Genomic DNA, 24,167 nt, shown 5'->3' on the forward strand with positions numbered 1-24,167 from the left:
TTTTTTAGCGTGCGCGCGTACACACTAGGTGGATTATGCAAGCACCTAATATCAGCTATTTAACAAAATTTCCAAAATGGCGTTCTTCATCTAGAGAACATTTCATCACTAGAAAAAAAGTGATATTGTGCACCGTCAATTATGACAAATGGGGAAAATATGTCAAACCGTGGGCTTCAACTGGACCAAATGACAGAGGACTTACGCCATTTGGCAATGCAAACTTGGTGTGGAACCTGTTTCCACATCTCTGTTCTTCACTTTCCAATTACATCAATATAATATATATGCAGTAAATAACAGTGTGCTTCCCTATGATTTCCTAGAGCTTCCCTATCGTCTTCCGCCTTTACACTCTCTTTCGGTCAGTGTAAAAACGTACACCAAGACTATTTCTTTTCTTCGTTAACAAGTCCTTTTTTAGCTACCACTTGCAAAAGCTTGAACATTTAAGGACACACTTTAAAAGCAGATGTTCTATATAAACAGCACCGTCTTGACATTGAAGAGTCTATATTAAGGCATATCACACCACAGTCCAGAAACAAAGAACTTAAATTCCCTTTCTAAGAATTTCATGATGTTTTATGGTTTTGCAGGTAGGGAGGATTGTGCTAATCCAGCCTCTCAATGAGTGAGCAGCAAGAATGGAAATGCACTTATATATAATACAATCATTTCCATCTATAAGTTTAATTAGAACAATTAAACATAAATATTGAAAGGAGAAACAAAAATAGTTGTACTGGTTATCTTGAGAATAAGCGACTAATGTCTACTTGATCACAAAGTACTGAATGACGACGGCAAACAGGAAAGCCACGACAGCAAATATCACAAGGAGCAAAATGGCGAACTGCTCGTCGGTGAGAGGTTTCCTCTTGGTCTTTGTGGCTTCCGTCGTAGCGTTAGCACACTGTAGGATCAATTCTTGTCTTTGAGATGAGAACGTGGTGCTTGGACTGTAAGGTCCATACACTTCCTGCAATCCCGTGGCATCTTGGAACTGACGTCCAGCGCAAACTCGAAACCGGTATTCACAGTTTGTTTGAAAGTTTGCAAAACTGAATGAGGTCTCCGGTCCTTTGTATACCTGTTTAAGCCGGAAGAAAAGCGCCGTGAGTTAATATCCCGAACATGCCGGCATGTATAGCTGAACTGGCCGACCAAAGAAGACAGAGAACGAAGAGGAGTGAGAAGTCTTAAACAACATGTCGGGATAAATAAAGGTGACCTGGAAAAACTATGAAAAACATGAAGCTGACACATTTCAAAGTGAACTGTATCAAAGTGCCAGGTACCTGTATCTTTTTCAAGCCTGAAAACGCAGATTTTATTCAATTTAATACTGGAAGATAGCATACTTCACATTTACATTACGTCTAATTACACATATAGGTAGCAGCGGAAGAAAAGAACGAATAGGCTCAACTGGTCTGCCGTTTTTAATCACTATTTGACTTATTACTTCTTTAGGACAGCTTTATGCACAGCCCAAGCTTTCTTGAATTCATTTACTGTCCTACATCCACTGGAAGACTATACTAGGTATCCACTACCCTTTCTGTCCAGTAGTAAAGATGGCTACCTACTAATCCGTACACATACCTGATCAGTCTCTCTCCCATTGGTAAGCTGGAGGATGTAAACAATGGAATCCCCCCTCATCGGTGGCAAGGTTTCCCAGGTTACTTCACACAAGTTATCCTCGATCTGTTGCACTTTGGGTGCTGCAAAAAAAATAAAAGGCATATACATGTAAATGTATAATCCAACTCCTAATTTTACCAATCCAACAGACAAGGAAAATAAATAAATATATATATTAATCTTCAATTCAGGGCTCCTGCAGACTAGATACAGTCCTGATTTAGGAAATGACAATTATATACAGCACGAGGTAATTAGGTTACTCTAAGATCCTAAAAGATTAAGGGTGTAGGGAGGTTCCGGGTTCTGTGTTGTATTGAGCAGGGGTAGGTTTCTCTAACACTTCCTCTTTACAAGGGCTGCTGTCTTAATTACCAAGCGCATGGAATATGACATCATATTACAGCGCCTTCAGTTATGGCCAATAAGAAAAATCTGTAATAAGAGCCAGCAATGTCTCGACTATTTAACATGAGGTTACAATGCCAGCCTCTCTTTTGACTTGATGGTCGACCTGCTGCTGCACCCTCTGTAATGCATTAAACTCTATTAATAGTTGGTAGATCCACCTTTTACTGCAATAAAAGCTTTAAGTGATTTGCGTCCGTGTATATCCGATTCCAATATGTACTGATTTTTAGGACACCGTGTGGAATTCCTACCTTTTAATGCCGATGGTGGAGACTTGGTTGTCGCAAAACTGTAAACATCAGAAAACGGTCCCTCTCCTGCATCATTGTACGCTTGGATTCTGAAGTTATACGTGGTGGATTCGTTAAGCCTCTGAACCTTGTACGTGTGGCAGGGTCCATTGTAGATTGTAAAAAACCTACACGAGAAAACATCCCACTGTGAAACAAATCTCATTTAGCCATTTTCAGTTCTGCAGGTTCTGGATAGCCCTGGCTCAACTTAACAGCCGGGGCTGCATGTGATTGTGGGGATAAGCGGTCAAATATAGGTCAGGCAGGTAAAGCAGGTTAGGGTCAAAAGTTCAGTGTTTATAATAAAATAAAATAAAAAAGGGGTAGAATGTTTTATTTACGCTTGCGCTACCAGCGCCTGCCCTGCTCTCGCGGATGTCTCGCACTCTCGCGGATGTCTCGCACTGCGCAAAGGGCGGGAATTTGCGCTATAAATAGCACCACGTTTGAGGTGAGGCGCATTACCTGAGGCGAACTGCAAACTGTCTGCACTGACCTCGTAGGAGCGTCTGCTGAGCAGCAGCATAGCAGGAGAGCCAAAGGTGGAAGATGGGAGAACTTTTTTTTTTTAGGCGACCACCCTCCCACCCAAAAAGAACTATTCTTTTAAATTGTCGTGGCTTTTATTGGGGTTAAGGTTGCCCTTAATAATAATAATAATTTAAAAAAAAAGGGTGGACTGGTGGTTCGGTGGGCCTTCTGGCTTTAGGGCGGATGGCCTGGAGTAGTGTTAAAAAGTTTGTCGCACTCTGGGTTTGGGCCAAGAGTGGCAATATGTTCCGAATTATTGGTATATGTTAATAAGGTATGGTTTTGTTTGGTAAATGTATTGTAAGCTAAATAAAAGACCACAGCCTGTTTATCCAATTTCAGTTGTTTGTCTTTGTTTATTATGCGTTCATGTTCATAATTTGTGTTTCTGTTGGGTTTATAGGAGAACCATTATTTAACTGACAACAGCACAATGTATATTTTGGCTGCTCTGGCCGTGCCTCAGCTACCCCTTACCACTAATCTCTATGGCTGCTGTCGCCTTTGCTGGGTGCCAGGATGTGACATCTTATGGACACACAGCACCAGAGCTAAAGCAACGACCTCCAATAGTAGACTTGTGCAAATGTACCAAAAATGGCCAGGTTAATGCAGCCGATACCGGGGAGAAAAGGACGAGGAAAGAAGAACAAGAAAAGGCTAGAGAAAAGGAAGATATGGACACCTTGAAAGAAAGCATGCAGTGTGTAAGACAGCTTGACAAAGTGTGAGTGTGATAGAGCTTGAAATAGTGAAAAAGTAACAAAATTCAAACAACAATTTTGAGCCCTCTGCTTCGTTGGTTTCATTGAGGGTCCCGCCTCGTTCTCAGACATTCGTACAAGTTAAGGAAATTGGCAAATCTTGTTAAAATTCATATGAATCCAAATACACAAATCTACTCCATAGTATAACTGGGCCAATAACAAAGGAGATCATCTGATCTCCCCAACCAGCCTATGAAGCAGTAGCACACCAGGGACGATGATTTGCCCCAGTGTTGTGGATAAAGGACTGCTGCTCTACGCCTAGTTAGCTTAGACCAGAATATGGCATTGATAATGAAAAAATGATAGCATCCATTTCTGCGATTGTCATTTAACTTTTAAGGCTCAAAATACAATACTTTTAGATAAATACAAATGTCAGCTTTTGTAATGTAACAGTTTGATTGCACTTTATATTACTTGTGTTAGATCTACTTACACTGCTGAAAACAAAGTGAATGTAAAGTCTACTCAATATTATCACATACATTAAGTCTGCTACTGACTTAGTTACCTCATTGGCTATAAGAGCAAGAAGTAGCATTAAACGACCCCAAACCTTTCTGTAAGGATTGTCTACCAGTTAAAAAAACTAAACATTATTTGGCTAGGTGCATTTTCTCTGTAATTCCTCTGTTTCACATCACGAAAATTCCCAGTTCCAAGCTTCTGAAAGTAATGAGCAAACATAACCATGGATTCCCTAAAAGATTAATTAGTTGGTTTTATGCCCATTAAAAGGGAACATCTCTAATGTCTGGAAAACCAAACCTTGTCGCGTTAAATATTAACCAATTACTTTTAAGCAGCTAATGATCTATTAACACGCAGAAGACTAATGAATCACTCATTAATCCATCAATGGGACTCACTAGAGTGACTTACCTGCTGAGCTTATCCTCCATTTGTAAATTGAACTGTGAAGTCTCTGTTGCTAAAGCTTTGCTGGATCCATCACCCCATTTCAACTTAAGGCTCTGGGGGCTGAAAACCACACATTCCAGATGAGGAGGGTTAGGCGGCGGTGGTTTTGTTTTGGCTTTAATAGATTGACTGAATGGACCTGCACCCAAGCTGTTTATGGCCTGGATTCGTATCCTGCGGGGGGAAAAGTAACAATGAGCCCTGTGTGGCCAGCATTTTATAAACATGAACAATTTATTCAACAATAGTTTTAAACTCTTTAACCCTATATCTACATGTATAATAAGCCATATTAATAAAAGTGAATGCTAGAATCCTAATCAAGAGACAAAAATGTTGAGCACGTTACCTGTAGGTGCGGTCTGGGATCAGGTTTTCTAGAATGCAGCTCGTAACGCAGTCAACAGTTAGCTGCTGCTTCTCGCCGTATTCTATGTTGTACCCGGTGATATCAGATCCGTTACAGCATGGCTCTTTCCATGCAATAGCAAGGCACTCTGACGGTGAAGGAAGAGGGGTTTCCAAGAGATCTCCATCAAGCACATGTAAGGATGTCACGGCAGCCGGGACTGATGCTGGTGTGGTCACTACAGCGGTGTCTCCAAACAGTCCTGCACCTGCTGTATTTACTGCCTAGAAGATGTAAAAAAATGTTATTGGTCTTAGAAGGCAAGTTAGTGAACTAAATAATACGCTTTACGATATAGTCAATATCCTTTGAAAAATATGCAGTTCTGGTTCAAATATTTTGGTGCTATTATACCTGGACTCTGCAGTAATATGTTGTTGCGGCTGTAAGACCTTTGATTTCATAGCTTGGACAGGAGCCAGTATAAACGATCTGCATGCATCCTTCCATCCTGCCCCATTCTAACCTGTATTCAGTGATTTCCGAGCCATTACACATGGGAGCCTAAAACAGAAACAAGAATCTCAGCCTTAGACAGCACTGAAAACAAAATACCTCCCAGCAGCCTTCACATATATCGTACATGCATACAGAAAGAGGTTTTCCTAAGCACCTATCACTTAGTACAGGTGCCTTTACACATACTGCCAGATCAACTGACAGACTTGGTCTCCTAGATCTGACAGCATTTACTACAAGTTTTTTTCTGCATTTGCCACTTCATCAGAAATGTGCACATTGGCCGCACTCTTTTTTCATTAAGCATGACTCCTTTCACTTGTATACTGAGCCAGACATTGATGGGGATACAGCATAACTCCCATTAACATTTTCGTTTGCATTTTGTTGCCGTTTAACACTGATTAGAGAAATGGGGAGAGGCTGTCCTGGTTGCTCTGCCCTTTTGCAGAAGGGCTCGGGGAGGCCTGGTTCAGAGAGAAGTTACCACTGCAGAGCTCATGTAGGATGCTCCTGATTTAGTTAGTATTGAAAATAGCCTTAATGGCACTGGTCCATCCACTAAATGCCCCATTAGAAACATAATTCGTGGCATTATTAAATGCCCCAAATCCTTCCTAGAAATACTATATTAACAATGAAGTGGCCCTGACAAAAATTATGTATGAAACAAAATTATACACAAATAGTCATTCTCGTACAAACTGCAAAAGTGTCTTCTCCATACACAATACCTGTAATATCCAATAGATGGCAGCAAGATCAACAACTGAGTGTTTTATATAAAAAATGACCATACCTCCCTGCTCCTGATACAGAATGAACTATTATTTAATCAGATCATCATTTACAAGCCTGACAAATCTTATTCATACTACAGAGTACTTACCATACTCTGTAGTATGAATAAGATTTGTCAGGCTTGTAAATGATGTTAAAGGAACACTCTGAACATAAAGTTGAGGCCACACTCACCTCCCAGTTGGCTAGTATGCAGTTTGCACTCTTACAGCTCAACAGCGGCATCTTGCATCTTTCAGGAGGCCCTGGAGCTGTGCAGAATTCAGACTTCTCTGAGAAGGGTCCGCACTAGGAGAACACAAAAGCACAAAGTAAGTAGTACTCAAAGTAGTACCCACTAAGCGTACAAATACTGAAGAAAAAAAAAGCAATACGCAACAAGAAACAACAAGAATGATCACATATGTTTAGAGATACCATACCCCTGCTTTATTGGCGGCTTTGATCCAGAAGGAATAGGTCTGCCCTGGGAGCAGGTTGCTCACTGTGCACTCTAGCTCTGGACCTTGGTACACCGGTCCCCGATCCTCTTGGTCAGACTTTGCCATCTCTACAGTGTAACTCGTCACCGATGTGCCACCGTCAGAAGGAGGGTAAGCTACAAAAAAGAACACCCATCTCAGTTACATGAAGTCATTTTTTTTTTTTGTTTTTACGTTCATCATTTCATATGGAAAATGTTTAAGGTGGGACTGCCACCTACAAGTGAAAAAAGAGCTGCCCTACACATTTGTGCCGTCCTTTTTCAATGTGCAATGTGTCATGTCGAATTGTACATTTGTACATTGTTACCACATTGACGTTAACTTAGAATATTGCCTTAAAATGCAGAGATCAACACATTTATGGGTTGACAAGGTGCAGGACAGAACTGGGTGCACAGTAAGTGGAAACGTACCCCACTGTAAGCTTAAATCCCTGGGCCTGGCCTTCCCAGCCAAACGTGGAGGATGGCAAGGACCTGGCGGTACAACTGCTGTCTGAACTGTTAGGATGTCCGAAACCTAGAAACCACAAGGAAGAGAACATAAGACATTTGTACTGGAAAATCCACCTAGCAGGAAAAAAAGATTGTTGCACTAAGGCTAAACTTGAGACGACTTGTTAGAAGAGCGGTAGAGCATAGCAAACATAGGTCATGGCCTAGTGAGACACCTCATTAATTTTTGTGGAAAGCATTAAATAACACTTCCTTATGTCAACAATGGTGGAGAACCTGAGAACCAGACGGTTTATAAAGTGTAAAGACATACAGTATATTCATTCACTGAACAACAACATTCCGCGCCTGAATAATCCTACAGAAGTTTGCGTATGTAATGGCAGCTTCCTATTTCCCACCAAAAGGTCTCCAGTGGGTGCTTAGACACGAATATGTCAGGACACCCTGGCAACCTGGCCCTTGTCTCACACGTGTTCAGTTTAGTGAGAAACCCAGGAGCTTTTTATTCACAATGTCCGAACAGGGTGCTCCATGGGAGAAATACCCTGTGACATCATAACGTGGTAGGAGTCACGTGTGACATCAGGTGTCACAATATCTTATTGGGGACATCAAAAAGGCGTTCGGTACAAAGAGTACAAAAGCCTTAAATGTCTAAAAGTGCTTAAAAGTCTAAAAAAAGAAAATGTGCTGTAAAGATGTTCCTATACACAGCCTAATGCAGTGCAAATGTTACTATTATTTTTTTATTATAGAAAGGCGGTTTATTTTATTTCTAGTCCTAGACAAGTTTGTGTCGTAAGACAACAGAGAATAATATCAGGACCCGGGCGAAATCTCCAAGTGTGAGACACAAACGTGCGTTTCTCATGCAGGAAATTGCGTCGGTTTGTTATGTCACAGCCAGATATTAATAACCGAGTACAGAAGGACTAGCAATCGTATGTTCCTCATTTGATGTTTACAGAAACGGTGTCTGTCCAAAAAGCAAATGCAAGTGCAACCTATGCAATGGAAAGCTCACCTGACTCGAGCCAACGGCATTGGCACAGTACAATCTTAATCTGTAGACAGTGCCAGGCTTAAGGTGGTCACATACGTGCTCTTTTGAAGATCCGCTGTATATTACGTCCCATCTATTCCCTATTTAGAAGGAATATGTATTAAAAAATCCAGTCAACGAGGTGGAAAACATTTATTTTTCTTACGTGTCAATGTTCAAGTAACAAGTGCGCCATTACTGAGCATAACTTCAAGGTGGCTCTTTGCAGTCTTATCTCTCAAGTTCTACTGGGCAGAGGCCTTGTCTCTTAATGTATTCATATCGGTTGTATCTCATCCATAATGTCTGTAGGAGCCCTTCTCTTCCTAAACAAATGCCATAATGTCTGTAGGACCCCTTCTCTTCTTAAACAAATGCATGCACCTCCCCTTTATTATACTGTAAAGCGCTAAACGCATCTGTTATCGATACACAAATATATAGGAACATGTACGACCACAAGGCATGGCAGCAACAAAAAGATAGTTACAGCAAACCTAGTGTTCTTAATAGAAAACAGAGGAACTCTAGACAGTTACCATTTGAGGTTTCTGAGATTTCAAGGAAATATTTGGAGACCTCTGCCCCTCCGTTGTCTTTTGGTGCATCTAAAAGTTAAATAAAACAGGTTAGTAACAAAAATAAAATCAAAATGAAAAACATGTCATAAAAAAAACAAAACCCCCCACAAAACCAGACTTACCCCAGGTTACTTTTACATTATGTGCATGGATTTTCCCCTTTACACTGAGTTTACACGGAGGGCCAGGTCTATCAGGAGAGGTTGCGTATTGTACGACGTTACTGGGGTTACTTCTGCCTTCACTGTTAAAAGCGAATACCTGTGCAATAAAATAAAAATAAAAACAATAAGATTATTCACTAAAAAGTCCAATAAGGGCATTTTAGAAATATTGATAACCTCTAAATATCTTAAAGGCAAAGACAGGACAGAGGACTCAAAAACACCTTAATGTTGACCAATTAGTAAAAATTACTTAAAAGCGTATGGTTGGGCGAGTCATGTCCTCAGTCCCAAAGCCTGACTTAAGAGACCTAGTCCAGTTGCACGAGTCAGAGCTGAATCAACCAAGTGTCTTCTCTCCTTTGGTAGCTTGATCCACGTGCATGTCCTTATTGATGTGCGCAAGGACCTTCCAGATGTGGTGGACAAGCGAAGAACATCTGGCACAGCTTGTGGTGCACCACGGGCAGGTTTCACATCTTTATAGAAGCCTATGGCTGTACATCCTTTCTGTCTACTATGAAGCCGATGTCTTCCTAAATACAGTGTGCTGCCATTCTGACTCTTTAACCCTCCGGGCAAGGTTCTAACAGCAGACCTCCTTTCAGAACAACAACTGTATACCTTTCACATGGGAAGTCTTACAGTCCTTACATTTCCTCCCAATTTGACTACCACGATATATAGGTGATAAAATGAGGCAGATATTTATCCTCCGATACACTGACCCTTTATAGTAATAACAAAGATCGAAATACCAAATAAAACATACAAACGCCAAACTCGAGCATACCCTAAACTTGTAAGAAGTGTTCCTTCTCAAGTTTTTTAAAGTGCATGTGAGTTCTTCACCGTTGTGTTTTGGCTTAAAACCGTAACCCTGCAGAAATCAAACACACAAATTCTTCATTCAGTTAATTGTTTCAAGTCAGACCCGAAAACAGCAGAACAGTATACATCAAATATAACATATGTAGAGCATGAAACAGGTGGTGGTGCTTCCCTTCCATAAAAGCAAGGGCAGTGGGGGCACAAAACGTTATTACTGACACTCACATTCATATGAAAGCAGGCTCCTTCATTTCAGCTTCATTTTTATAAGCACAATCTGAAGGTGGTGAGCCAAGAATGTGTGCCGTCCCACCTAGTACTGTTAAACCCCCAAACCCACGCCATAAATAATTATTTAATCATGTAACATTATGCCGTATTTAGATTTTTCAGGGAATCCTAAATTATCATGCGATACAAAAAAACAGACACTGCTCTGTTGCAACGGTAACTAAACCAACATTTTCATCCACACGGAGGAATAGATAACGTGTTTGGGATTATTACTTACAGAACCTTCCTCTTCCATTTCTAAGCAATACGTTAGTGTCTCATCTGATGAATTGTCGTTGGGTGGGCTCCATTCGAGACACAGCCATGTGATGCCAGACTGCACAAGCCTGGGAGGCAGTGGTGTGGGTGGGACGCTTCCCGATGTATAGAAGACCACTGTTTCACTAAATCCACTGGAAAGAATGAACGAACGCAAAATATAATAAGAGTAAACATAGGCACCCCTTCCCCTACCTAAAAACAGAAATAAATACATAAAGCTTGTATTCACGTACCTCATTCCCATGTCATTTTTGGCTGCCAGTCTGAAAGCATATTTTGTGGATGGGGTCAGCTTTGTAAGCTTGTATTGTTTGAAATATCCAGAGTAACACTCCTTAAACGGCCCTTGTTTACCCTTAAATAGAACAAAAAAATATCGATATAATTTTACACGTAAGACGATATATACCATTATATAGGGTTAGGTTTTCACTCTGATTAAGCGTAGCGAGAGAGGAGGTGATGAAGAGTTAAACAAAATTCTATCAATTTCTTTTCCTTTTTAAAGAGAAATATTAAAGCCCCCTCACTGTTCCCTGTCCCCCAGCACGGTGGTGCTAACAGAAAATTATGCATTTCGGACAAACCGCACTCCTTTACCGACACTGCCAACCCAGGCCTCCGAGCCAAGCTGTTGGGATCAATACTGTACCTGGGGGGTGCGCACATGCGCGCTTAGACAACAAAGTCTATGGAATCAACTCAAAAACACACTTTTGTGATTGAGAGAAAAAAAAACCAAAAGGGATTTTTATTTGGTATTAGGTAATTCACCAAATATTGTAACAATTACTACAGGCTGCCTTTATAGATAAACCAAAAGAGCAAAGATATGAGGACAATCCGTTGATATCACAACATCCTTGAAACTGTGAGATAAGATTGCTGCCCCGCGGTGACCCTGAAACGGATCTAGAGAATGCAGGCATGCGCGGGGGGTTATTACCTCGTCCCATTCCAGGAGGAAGCCGTTGATTTTCGAACCATTGTCACTGGCGGCCTGAAAATATTTGAGGAAGAAAAGTGAATTTGCCGCATGTAAAGCTTCACTGATCTAAACGTCGGGTGGTCCAAATAACAGTTGAACGCGTGAGTATGTTGCTGGTTATCCCTGGCTCAACACGTAATTCGGACACGTGGTATATTAACGATATATCTGTACAATCAGCCCAGGAAACTCACCTTCCACTGTAAGTTCAGACAGGTCCGGCTTCGGTTGGTGAGTCTCGGTGCCGCCGGAGTGTCCGGCTCACAGCTCTGCGTAGTGAAACTCACTAATTCACAAATGGATCCCTCGAGAGGCGGACAAGTGGCGGAAACTCTGAAAAATCCACAAGCGAACTTTATTACCAAAAGGTGACGTTAAGTTCCCTGTGTACCTAAGCTTACAATTTTGGTGGAAACCCCGTCCTCCCCTCGCACTCCTGTGTTTACTATAGAATGGACCCAACGGCCGTGCTTCAGGCTTCTTTTTCCTGTACCTGGTAGCCGGTTCCCTTACCTGACGTGGTAGTCGGTCGCTGGCCGCAGGTCGGTCAGGGAACACGATGCAGCTTCGCCTCTGTGAACAAGCAGCATGTTACCAAGTGGCACGTACGCTTTAATTATAACTCATACATGTGCCTTTATTGTTTAGACGACACTCTGCTTATACAACTCCCATCAGGCAGGTATGATAAGCAACAGCTGGCGAGTGAAAGGTACCTGCGCCCAACTTATTATCTCAAATTATTATTGCCCCAAAAGAAAGACCACGGAGCGTGAAAACATTACTGCCCTAAACGAGCGCGGACGCGCATGCACGGACGGTACAGGGGCAGGCTGGAGGAGCTGCTTACGTGTACACTTGCTTGAAGTTTCCGTTCTTCCCGCCGTTGGAGACGGCCACCTCGTAGACCAACGCCCCGGGTAAGAGGCTCGCGGGACTCTCTTGGTTCGCTGTACCCATTCCAACACCCCACGACAGGCAAGCGGACCTGGCCTCCAACGCGGAGACCTAAGGAAAAGCAAACAGCGAGCGTCAGCTGCAAGGATTTTACGCAGGTGGCGCAGAGACCACCTAAATGTTACCCCCCCCAATTGCTGCGCTGCAGAGTATGTTGGAACTACGTTCGTAATAAGCGGTTTTCTTTCGTCTCTTTGAAGCAAATGCTATTAGTTGTATTTGTGAGCGATTTTGGTTCACGGGAGTAAAAGAGTAAACAGCAAAAAAAAAACAAAAACATTGCAACGGTTGCCATGACAATTGCAACATTCTGCATTCCACCTGAAGAAGAGACAACCGAGCTCCTGAAAGATCATTTAACGTTACATCTTTTTCAACACTGGCTATGAAAAAAAAAAGCGCCAACTTCCGAGTAAGACTTTTCCCCGAATATACTCACAGCCGGCTTTGTCACGCTGACGTTAAAATCCTGCAGCTTTTTGGGCTCCGTTTCTCCATCTGGTAGAGAGAGAGATGGAAACATAAACATTGGGGTAAACTTTGCACCCGCGGGATGACCCGACCCCATAACGGCTGTGGCCCTTTATTTATTTTGTGAGACCTTCCACCACACATCAGCCGGCATCAATTACGGCCGGGTTAGAAACGCACAGATTTTACTTCCTGCTGGAAATTAACATTTGCATTAAATTGATCAATTTTTCAATGCTACCCCTCCCCCACCCCCCAAAATACAGCGCCGCGGAATCTGCTGCCGCTATATAGGTAAACATCAATAAACGTTCACGCCGCATGTCCTTATCTACCGCCGCTATATTATTTATTGGCAGCGTCCTGTTGCACATCCTGGATTAGAGCGCACGCCACCGGCCGGAACAAACCTATTTTCCACTCACTGTAATCTACCTCCTTTGCGGGGTAGCGGGGCTTGATTTAACACTCCAGTTAAGAACCAACCGGCCAATATAATCTTTCCCATGTGTATCTAAAAAGCCAAATTTTCTTCTTTGTATCTTCCCCCACTCATGCAGCATACCACCCCAGCTGCAAGGCAGGTCCATGCACCCAATACCATACAACGCCATGTTCTCTTTTGAAGGCACATGTTTAGTGAATAAACATATTCTACGATATACGGGTACATTTCCAAGGAGTTGTCCTTCCTCTTTCCAAGCTACATAAAAGCATTATCAATCAATAAACAAAGAGAGGGCAGGTGTGATGGGACAGGTGTGATGGGACAGAGAGACAAAACGCAGCAATAAATAACCGCAAGAAGAGAGGTGTGACAAGCAAAGTGTACGTTTCCAAGAGCGTACGGATCTAGAGCAGCATAAAATGTTTTTCCACCCCACAAAACCAAGAATAGACAGAGACATCTCCGCGTGGCAGCTTTCTGCCTTTTAATGCCGGTGTAGAGCTATAAACCATGCTAAATTCTTAATTTTACGGGGCGGATTTGTGTTCCTAGTTTAGAGAACAGAAATGAATTCAAGCGATTAAAGAGAGCCAGGAGACTGGCTGCCGGTTGCCAGGTTGCCAACTGCATAAATATTTTATAGCTTAATTCAGGCGAATGTTCAAACCCGTTATACACATTTAACAATTTTCTATTCTGTAAACACAGAAAAAAGTCATTTACAGACCTCAAGGCAGCAGAGCCGGCGGAAGCGAGCGTGTGTGTTACGTGTGAATATGGGTGCAGTCAGTTACATCTTTACGGCATTCGCGGTTTACGGTAATGTAGGGAAGCAGTACATACCGCCAGCTTCGTTATCCGCAGGCGGACTGCCTCGGCTCTTGGCCGCTTGCTGGAGTTTAATGGGCCCTCCTGGTAAATGCTGCCCCTTGGAGTAGCCATTCTGGATGAGCGCGCTGGCCGCTAGCTGGGCTTTGTGCGGAGAGGAAGGCGGGCTGTTCAGCTTATTATTACTGTGCCCAGTTATCTGTCTGTCTTTTAACCTCTTCCTAACCGGATCTGGCACTTTCATGGCTCGCTCCTCTCTCTGTATGAAGCTGGTCCTCCCGTGGGAACGCGGCTCTGGGAGGAGAAACGGTAAAACATCGAATATCAAAACTGGCTAAATAATAACAACTGACGCTATAAGCTAGCGCTTCAATGCAATTCAACAGGTGGAATAATGTCAGGCTGAGAACAATACTGGTATGTAGAACATTCGCCACCTTCAAATTATTCAACAACAGCCTTGAATATAAATTATTTATTTTAATAAAATCAAGACATTTTCTGCTTCTAAAAACATTTTAATTCCATAGCTGAATGATCCCCATATGATATTGTGCTCTGGCTCAAAATAGACAAGCTTCTCAGGTATGAAAATAAATATAGAGTATGTTTTTTTTTTTCGTTTTTTTTATTACTTATTATTATTTATTAATGTTACTTTTTTAAAACCTTTTAAAAAGCACTTTAACCCGTGTTCTTAACGCAAGAAAATAAAATACAAGTCGTAAAATTAGATAAACAATTGGGAGTAAAAATAGAACGGGATATGACTAACATATTTCCTACAGCTAACAAAAATGTGTATTAAAAATAAATGGCGTTAGAACACTAACTTGTGTTATTAGTCTAATTGCCCTTTGGGAAGCAGAATAAATACATGTAATAATGAAAACGAATTATTTTACACATAAATCCGTTCTTTAAACACCATAGCGCTTCATTTATTTTATCATCCCATTTGGGTTACAGTCGGAGTTTTGGAACTCCCAATGAAGGGCTTTAGAACTATTGACATTTTTTGGACTTTCCCCATGAGATGCATGTTATATAAAAGCACAAATCAGCAAGATCGTATAGTGAAGGTCCGTATTCTGGGCTCGGCCCCCCCATCAAAGAACTGTTGAGACATCGGCATTTGCAATGGCCGTACCTTGTTCTTGGTAGATATGGGGTGGGTGAGGAGGAGGCTGGTGCATAAACTGGGGCATCTCTCCAGTCCCGGGCACGGGGGAATAAACGGGATGAGCTGGATGGGGGAGCAGCGCGGGGTGATGGTGAATATAATGCGCAATGTGTGAAAGCTGAGGGTGCATCGCTTGGTGATAATCTGCTGAATGCGGCAGGACCAGCACTTTGCGCACGCCATTTTCTTCCACAACCTACGACGTAAAAGAGAGAGATCTGAAATTACCATCAGCAGATTTTAAGAATAAAAAAGAAAGAATCTTGCACATTTCACCCAAAGATCCCCTAAAGTCTAGTTTATTTTTGCTGTTGGGTCTGCGTTGGGAAAGACAAAGAATGAATAGAAGAGCGAGTTGTGACCAAGTTTATTGCTACCGTATTTTCTTTGGCGGATTAAACTATTGTAGCATTTCCCCTACAGACGAACGCAGAATGACGGATGTGGAGACGCTATTTATGCCAAAAACAAGTTGGACTTCCCGTCAGCGAAAGATAAAAGCAAATGACCCAGTCACTGTCAGGAATATGTATCACGAGGCGAAAACAACTTTAGTAACCTGATAATACGAGTGAAAGGCGCATATTAATATTCGCACCGCAATGCCACCCACAACAGTCCGGGACGAAAACCAGAGCAAACAGAGCGCTACAGGACAGGAGGGAATTATTTTTTTTATATCACTGTGATGCCAGATGAAATACGGAACGAGGTACACACAGGAACTTGTAAAGTCTACCTATGGCTGCAGAGGTAATGTACCGAGGACTTAACCGTTACATTAACGCATTGAATCTGGCAGCCATTCGGCCCATCTTGTCTGCCCCTTTTTCCCCCAACATAAGAGAGGAGCCTTGATCGGTCGTTGGTCTCCTCTTAGATTCAGGAGCCATATGCCTATCCCATGCATCCCCACTGTATTCACCTCTACCACTTCTGCAGGGAGATGGTTCCATTCATCTACCACCCTCCAACTAAAGTAAAACTTTGCTGAATTAGATTGAATCCTTTAACCCTCTAGTTTTACATTATGACCTCATCAGACTGGATCCTCTTTGTGCTTCCTTTCCAGACCTGCTATGCGATTCCTTTTCAGTAATAGATGTGTTGTGATGGAACAGCTCACCCTATGCTTAATAAAGAATAGGATTCACATGATATATAGGTGATACATACCTGAGACATATAGCCAGGTGGCACAAATATGGGAGGCACTGAACCATTTGGTGAGACCATGGGAACGTGAGCAGGGCCTGCAAGAAGAAGAAGAAGAACCCGTTAGATATATTAATCCTTATGGTTACTGTGTTCTAAATATTACTCTTCTTTGGAGTCACGTGGCTTTCCCACCTTTCTACAGAGAAAAAAATAAAATCTATGTTTGCAACAATCCTGCTTTGTGCCGATAACTAGAAAGAGGTCTGGGCTGCGTTCTCCATAAAGCAGACTAGCCATGTGGGAGTTGATCCACCATAGCTCTTGAGCCTCCATACAATTGCATATCTTGTGCTCTACGTGATATTCTTTAGGCATTTTGTTTTATGCCGTGCATTCTTAAATAATTGTTTTTTAGAGTGTAAGGAGGCGCCTGGAGCTTCGCCGATATCAGTAAGTTCAGTATGTCAGATAAAACGATAACGTTGGTTACATTACAGGAAGCCCTTTGCTTAGAGATCTTATGATGTTACAATGTGGTTTGTCTAGATATTTCACAGCCATCGTGATAACCCAGGAGGTCAAAGCTTTGCATTAGTCTGTGTTCTCCTTACCTTGGATACATTGAATCTGCCCATCTTCTGTGCGGATCGTGAAGGTTTCTCCTGGATTCACCTGCACTAGTATGACCTGTAAGTAGAGAGGCTGTTTGGAAGAGTTCGGGTTTTACATGTGTAGTTGGAAGTGGTTCCTTAAACTAAAACATGGAATCACCAATAAACAATGCAGAATAAGAAGTCAACCTTAAAACAATTGTGTTAAATTAGCATCCACCTAGCATTCAATGGGTTAATACATAGCCTATTTTAACATCTAACTATGAGGGCTGACGTTAACAGAGCTGCTCATTAAGAACCAAAAAAAAGAAGAAGTGTTCTTTTGGTATTCCCCTTTTAAGAAGAGCAGTTCTGCAGTATGCCAAAAAAGCGCTTGGAATCATTTAACTTGAAACAAAAGATCAAAGGGCCGACAGAGCACCCAGTCGCTTCTGAGATCCACTGCCGGTATCATGGTCTGGTAGTTCTATCCCAGGAGTGGACTGTGAGCTCCGTGCCGACACCGTACGACCTCTCACCCCCCAGACTGCGGAGAATGCTTTGAGACTATAGAGGCTGTCTGAGCAATAGTATCGAATCACATGATATACCCCAGTGGGAACACCACACGGTCCAAAATAAAGGGCTAAAATATTTTATCCACGCAGAACAGCGGGCAGTCCACATAACAGTAATAAAATAACATAAAAAAATTATTATAAGGGATAAGGAGCACCGGCCGGACATAGAACAAGATGGCAGGTAAGAATCTTTCAGCCCATCCATTCTGACCATTTTTCTTGATGTAAGAACGCAGATCTTACTCTTATGGAGAACTTACTAGATAGCATTATCACGTTCATTAACATTGTAAATTAAAAAAGCCAGTCATAGATACACTTCATTACTTCAACAAGGTCTAAAGGGAAGCCAGCAGCTATGGCCAACCTGGCCATCGTTGGTCACAATCCTACCAACTATAGGATATCTGATTTACATCTAAGGCAACCATCAACGCGCAATGTATTAGGTTTCATCAAGGAAACCAAATGTGGTTCAGCCCTGCGAGGTTGAGGCTGGAACTCTAGATATAGAGACGTGGACTATATAAGAGAGGGTGAGGTGATTTCAGTATATAGGATACACAAAAAAGTCTTCAATATATTACATTAAAATATATCTATTAGAAAGGAGTATATTCTTTGTGGTGGTCGGTTTAATGAAGCCAGCACTGAGTGGATGTCATATGTTTGTAGTTGATAAGTGGTTTCATTTATATTTATGTAAATATGAGATAAAATCACAGATAATCAGTTGGTGAAGGCATTTATCAACCACTGAACAGTTGGAGCCACCACTGTATATGTGCTAATGACACTGAGTTGCGATATAGTTTTGACATACTAAGAGCTGCAATTACCCGGCCCCCTGGATCCTTCCCCGAGTGGCATTCATGATCTCCTCATACATGCACCGGTGAATGAAGTTATATTCTAAACTTTCCTGACTGGGAAGGTCTCCCAAGCTCTTAAGCACTTGAAAAGACTTTGGAGGTCCATGAGCAGAAACATTTGTAACCCAAGGATAAAAATGGACAGCGAGTATAATAAACGGGGGGTCGATAAAGAAAAAACATTACGCTCCAGACGAAAATGCCTGCATTCCTGTTCTGCATTATAGAGAAAGTTGTCTAAGCGTCTGTCCGAATGACTTTTACAGTCAGTTTCCAGTAAGTTCAGGAAACCTCTCAGCTTTCCCCGGATAAAGAATCCTCCTGGTACCTAAACAAAAGGCCATGATATGACCCTGCCGAATAAGGTTCTGAACAAACCCATAAATTATCAGGAACCTCATCGAACTACCCCTGCCAAACAACCTGCGATTAAGAATTGGTCAAGAAGCAGTTATAGAGAAAGAAATGATTGGGCAACTGGAGCATCTAATAAACAGAAGGGCCTTCAAGCTACCAGCGCAAGACTTACTTAACAAGAAATTCATTTCGGCCTAGAGATAAACCCCCAGCAAACTATGATACGACGCACACATTAAAAAAAAAAAAAAAAAAGTAATAAGCAATAAATTCCAGCGGAGTTACTGGGAGATTAATTGCATTGTTCCTGGCTGCCAACAGAACCGGCAATTAGTGGCATGAAGTCATGGAAAATGAGGGGACAGAAGCCAACACCAGCAGCGAGAATATGCTTTTCAAGTCTTCAAATGAAATGTAACAACTGATCCAGATCAGACTTTGTGCAATGGCCAAAATGAAAAGCTTCATGTCTGGAGTGCCAGGGAAGAAAACCATAAGAAGTGGTTTCTCATATTATATTAGAGAGGATAAACCGGGTTCTCGAGCGTGGTACGTCATTGCTTCAGTGATTAATAGAGCAAGGAAACGTGCTTGTTGCTCAACAATTTTCACATTTTAAAAGGCACTTTCAGTTAACCCTTTCCAGTAGTTCTCTAGGAACAATAGGAAATGTAGCATCAATAAATCAGAAGGTGCTGCTCAGCGTCTGTTGGATTTAGAGGACCTATTCCCCTATTGAAGCTTCGGCAGCGTCATAAAAACTGGTGGAAACTACTATTATTCATATTTCGAATATACTGTCGTTTGGGGTAGCCCAAACTGTTCAGTTGGGTTCTGACGACTGTGGCATTGTATTAGTTGGAACAGACACTAATGTTTGCGCAATCTAAAGGTCAGAAATGTTCTTTGTATCGTCACAATCCATTATAACTTTCAAAAATCATGAGAAAAACAGAAAAAAAAGAAATGAAAACCACAAATCATGGTTTTCAGACAAGAAACCCCTCTGATAGTCCTAAAATGTTTACTGCTCATCGTGGCTGGGAGTTTTATAAAAATGTCTCGTTTGTTATGCATTTGACCTCAATTCCAAAGAAACATCATATTTCTAAGAGCTTGGTTACAAAGTTGCCCGTAGTGGATACAATACAGTAACGTTTGCAGATTTGAGGTTAGATGGGGCGTGAGAAAAAGTACGCATGACGTCATCCAACAAAATATCTTATGTAGACAACAGATTTCTACAGCATCTTCTGTTTAGTTAATACTATAACTAGACGTCTGTGGTTCTATATACCCAAATACCTGGCTCATAACAAGTGCCCCTCACTTGGCTCATAACACACGATTAGTAGCCTACAGACCTCCAGCAAAATGACTAATGGGCAGCGGGAAAGTCTGCAAGTTGCTTCTAATAGTCAATGTTTTGACCTGACTTGACGTGTTTCATGTATGTACAGAGAAGGCCCATGCAGCCTAAATCCTAAATACATCACTCCACTGAATGGCCGTACCAGCTCCAGGAACAAAACCTACAAAGCGACTGCACAACGTCTTTCCATGGCTAATATTTTTCCTGTGACGTGGTATTAACCGTTCAGTCTCAGGAGTTCTCAGAAACAGATTTTTTTTTGTAGTTTTTACTGTGTTTGTTAAACCATGATTCCCCCTTTCCATATTTGATGAACACACACAAATTATACACCATTTTGTCCATCAGAAGTGGGGCCTTTTTAAAAATCATAGAAATACATAAAACATGTTAATAATTAATAACAGATAAAACCATATACTAAAATAGCATTTTTGCTTAAAATTTCTTCTATGCCGTGCCACACCTGAACAATAACCCAATTTATGTTCAGCAACATGATCAAGAGGACCGCATCCATGATTTACATATTACCCCATATCACATATTCTTTAATACTATTGGCTTAAGGGGTTTGGGGGTAGTGTGTTTTTTTTCATTTTTTTTTTTACTTATAGTGATAGGGCTAAGGTGCACTTCATTTTATTATTTTCCCCCTTTTTCCCTCTCAAACTTATGATACCAATGATGTCACAGTGACATCACTGGTTTCTCAATAAATATTTTTTTATTTCATTTTTCCACTCCATCTCTACTGCATTTGCCCCTATCCCCACCACTAGCCCTGAGACTTACAAGACATGCCCTCGTGCAAGAGTTCCAGAGGGTCTGCGATTTCTGCTTTTTTGTCACTTCAAACGTGCAAAAGAGGCAAGGAAATGGGACGACAGAGGGGGCAGCGAGTTGCAGCTTCTTCTAAAAGTTAGTACTCTGATTAACCTTACAGGTTAATGAATACATTCTTTGGTGGGGCTATATGGGTCACTAGACTACTTTACCACTTTACAGCATATATAACTACAATAATACCTTTACGGTGTGCCATATACCCATGCTCTTCATGTTACAGCGCGGCGTGATTATAGGCTTCAAGAACAGCCACATCTTTGGTGCTAGACACTTTACTACTGTCAGCTCGCTGGGAAGCTACTCCTAACTAATATATACTATATAACTTAGTTCACCTTGCAATTACATCCATGCTGATACACTATCCTTCCCTTTATAGAACACACAATACAGTCACACCCAACAATCAACCTCTCCCAGTCAGTGCATTCCACGGTAATACCCTACAGCTAAATTCCAGCTGTTACAGCATAGAATACCTTCCATGCGGCCACAATCTACAGAGCGGTAACATTATGCCACCGGGGCGAACAACACTCATCAGCCAATAGCAACGTCTGAATTTGTAGGTTCCTGAATGACGTCTATGCTTCTATTAAATAAAGGTGTCTTCTACTGGTTTTGGCCATCCCAACTTTCCCCAAACATGATGTGAAACATAGTACGCTACTTTCACACAGGAGTTGCAGGCAGAAATCCATTTACCTGTTGTGTGCTGTCCCCATTAACCATGTGAGGTAGAAGTGAAACTTCATTTAGTAAAGGTGTGGCTTCCAAAGGAGGAGGCTGGTCGGCCATCATAGCTGAAATGATCATTCATCGACAAATGTTCACGTCCACGACCTGCCAACATGAAAAAGCAAAATTAGCTATTTCTTAAAAGAATCTTTGTTGGTTACAGATAACAAAAAATGATCGCTTATGTGCATTTTCCAGAAATCATGTATTGGCCCTGCACTCATTTCAATATATATTATACATACGAACACCCCATCCTTCCGCCAATATGAATGATTCCTAACGTTCTATTCCGTCTCGTATATGTTTATAGGCAAACTCTCAAATCCATCAGGTCCCACCAGCATTGTAGGCTGTCCTACTTGGTCATTAAATGTTAATCAGAAAAAGCACACACCTCCAGACCAACGGTGGATTAGAACAATGAAATCCAGGAGCTAGAATTTACCACTACACTGTATCTAGAAAAAGAAAAAGGAAAAAAAAAGAAAAACTTTTGGCAGAGGATCAAGAAAGATTGGTTCCCTAGATTAAAACCTTCTGGGCGGGCAACGCTTCTCCACCCATGATCTGCATCTAGCTTCCAACTTATCTGATGAGAAGGAATCATTTGGTGAATCCCTGTCTATGGCAGCATCCCATGAGATTAAAATTAAAATAAAAAAAATGAAATGTGTCTGAGGGATTTCAATTTTCTCTAAATTCTTATGAAAAAGAGTGAGAGAACAGGATACAGGAAATTTGTCATACCATATTATGTTTATCTGGCAATTTCTCTCGCGCAGAAATAAAACAAAAGAGTTCTGTGTTTGAGACTTCGCGGCAATCGGTTCATAAATTCACGTTCCCAGTGGCAGCTATTTAAACGTGTTACTTCCAGGGGATGCGATGTTTGCTCTGGATTACGCTGGTTAATAGCAGGAAAGTGGAAAAAATGAATCAAAGGCTATGTAGATACTGAACTAGCGACTGTTCGTGGAGTTTAATGATTGAACAGTGAATGATTGAACCGAGTTAACTTCCTGGTGTAACGCCACATCACATCCTCTGTGCCAATTCTGGCCAAAGCAGAGACGTCACGTCCGCTTACTACAACATGACACATTTCACCGCCACAGATGATGGTGTAGCTCCATCAAGGAAGAAGGGCTTTGTTTGAGCATTTAATCAATATGCAGCATGCCACGGAATCGTGTATTAAAGATTCCGTGCCATCAACGGAAGCTATTAGACCCTACATGCCCCTATAAATACGCACAATGAGGCAGAACATAAAGTAATATCAGAAATAATATCATCCACACTGGATGAGTAAAATTGGCAGTAAGGCCGGTGGTATGGACTAAGCATTCAGACTAAAATATGGAAGACTGAAGCTCATGTTCCACCAAGCTGGACCAAGCTAGGTGCTGGCCTCAAACTCATTGCCAGCATAGGATGGACGAGACCAAGATTTTGTTACATCTCCTTTCTTTAAGGAACAGTCAAGCCATTTCAACGCCGTCTGTTCTAACAGACACACAGAGAGGGAAGTAGATACATGGAACAGCCTCCTACCAGAAGTGGTAGAGTCTAATACAGTGAGGGAATGTAAGCATGCATGAGACAGGCATACAGCTATACTGAATGAAAGACAAGGCCAATGGCTGATAAAGGTCTGAGACTTTACATCAGGAAAACTGGGCAGACGAGATGGGCTGATGTAAAATCCTGTTTCTTTGTATAGATGTATCGGAGGTTAAGCAGACCCAAAAGATCAGAGAGCCAATGATCTGCTTCAAATAAGTGACAGCTTTTAAAGATTACCTCGACAGCACAAATATGACGTGGTCGCCACATCTGTTAGAAAAAACAAAAAGTACTGAAGAAACCCCCGCTTAGTTAATGCAGGGAAATGGTTTATTCTGAAATAGCAACTGAGAAACGGTGCAGCTGCACTTCTGATACCTCTGTGTTTATTCATCTCAGTTTCTATGAAATACTCGTCTATAAATTCTGCGGTCGAGGAGTTTCAGGGAAGAACATAAGGTGTTCTGAGCAAAGGATGGTCTTTAAATAACAGTCTTAAAGGGCCCATGTCACCTAAGCATGGGGCCAGCTCGCAAGGTTTAAATGCACAAGTGTCTCTGACACACTTATGTCTTATACAGACGTGCAGATGGCTGCTGTGTAGATTTAGTAAGCTTAAGAGAACACTCCAGCCATTATGTGCTCTTTAAAGCGTATGATAGCTGTGTGGTCCCTTTAAATTTTTGTGGCGTGGCCTTTCGCCCCAGTCCAAGCTATTTTCGGTGTAGGAGATAAGTACAGCCAACCACATCTCCACGCAGTTATACGCTTACTGACGGTTAACGCCAACACTGCCGAGACCCCCCTGTGAGCAGGCACGGAAAACCATCACAGCTTTGCTG

General features: G+C 41.7%; 1 protein-coding gene across 1 annotated transcript; it reads right to left on the reverse strand.

Moving 5' to 3' along the window:
• Window positions 1–775: 775 nt before the first annotated feature.
• On the reverse strand, window positions 776–21,834 carry LOC149298236 (fibronectin type-III domain-containing protein 3A-like). The gene is made up of 25 exons (XM_089487715.1): window positions 21,724–21,834; window positions 17,006–17,081; window positions 16,413–16,489; window positions 15,204–15,432; window positions 14,069–14,347; window positions 12,746–12,804; window positions 12,200–12,357; window positions 11,863–11,922; window positions 11,544–11,682; window positions 11,308–11,361; window positions 10,595–10,716; window positions 10,318–10,492; window positions 9,769–9,855; window positions 8,934–9,072; window positions 8,770–8,838; window positions 8,213–8,331; window positions 7,144–7,249; window positions 6,668–6,843; window positions 6,420–6,533; window positions 5,340–5,489; window positions 4,926–5,209; window positions 4,538–4,750; window positions 2,313–2,479; window positions 1,609–1,730; window positions 776–1,093 (listed from the first exon to the last, which is right to left on the reverse strand). The coding sequence occupies exons 1-25, from the start codon at window positions 21,832–21,834 to the stop codon at window positions 776–778; spliced, it is 3,603 nt and encodes a 1,200-aa protein (XP_089343841.1).
• Between the last annotated feature and the right edge of the window lie 2,333 nt (window positions 21,835–24,167).

Source organism: Sceloporus occidentalis, unplaced genomic scaffold (assembly GCF_023333645.1).
Source record: "Sceloporus occidentalis isolate IW3139 unplaced genomic scaffold, rSceOcc1.0.p SCAF_34, whole genome shotgun sequence".
Classification (NCBI taxonomy): domain Eukaryota; kingdom Metazoa; phylum Chordata; class Lepidosauria; order Squamata; family Phrynosomatidae; genus Sceloporus; species Sceloporus occidentalis.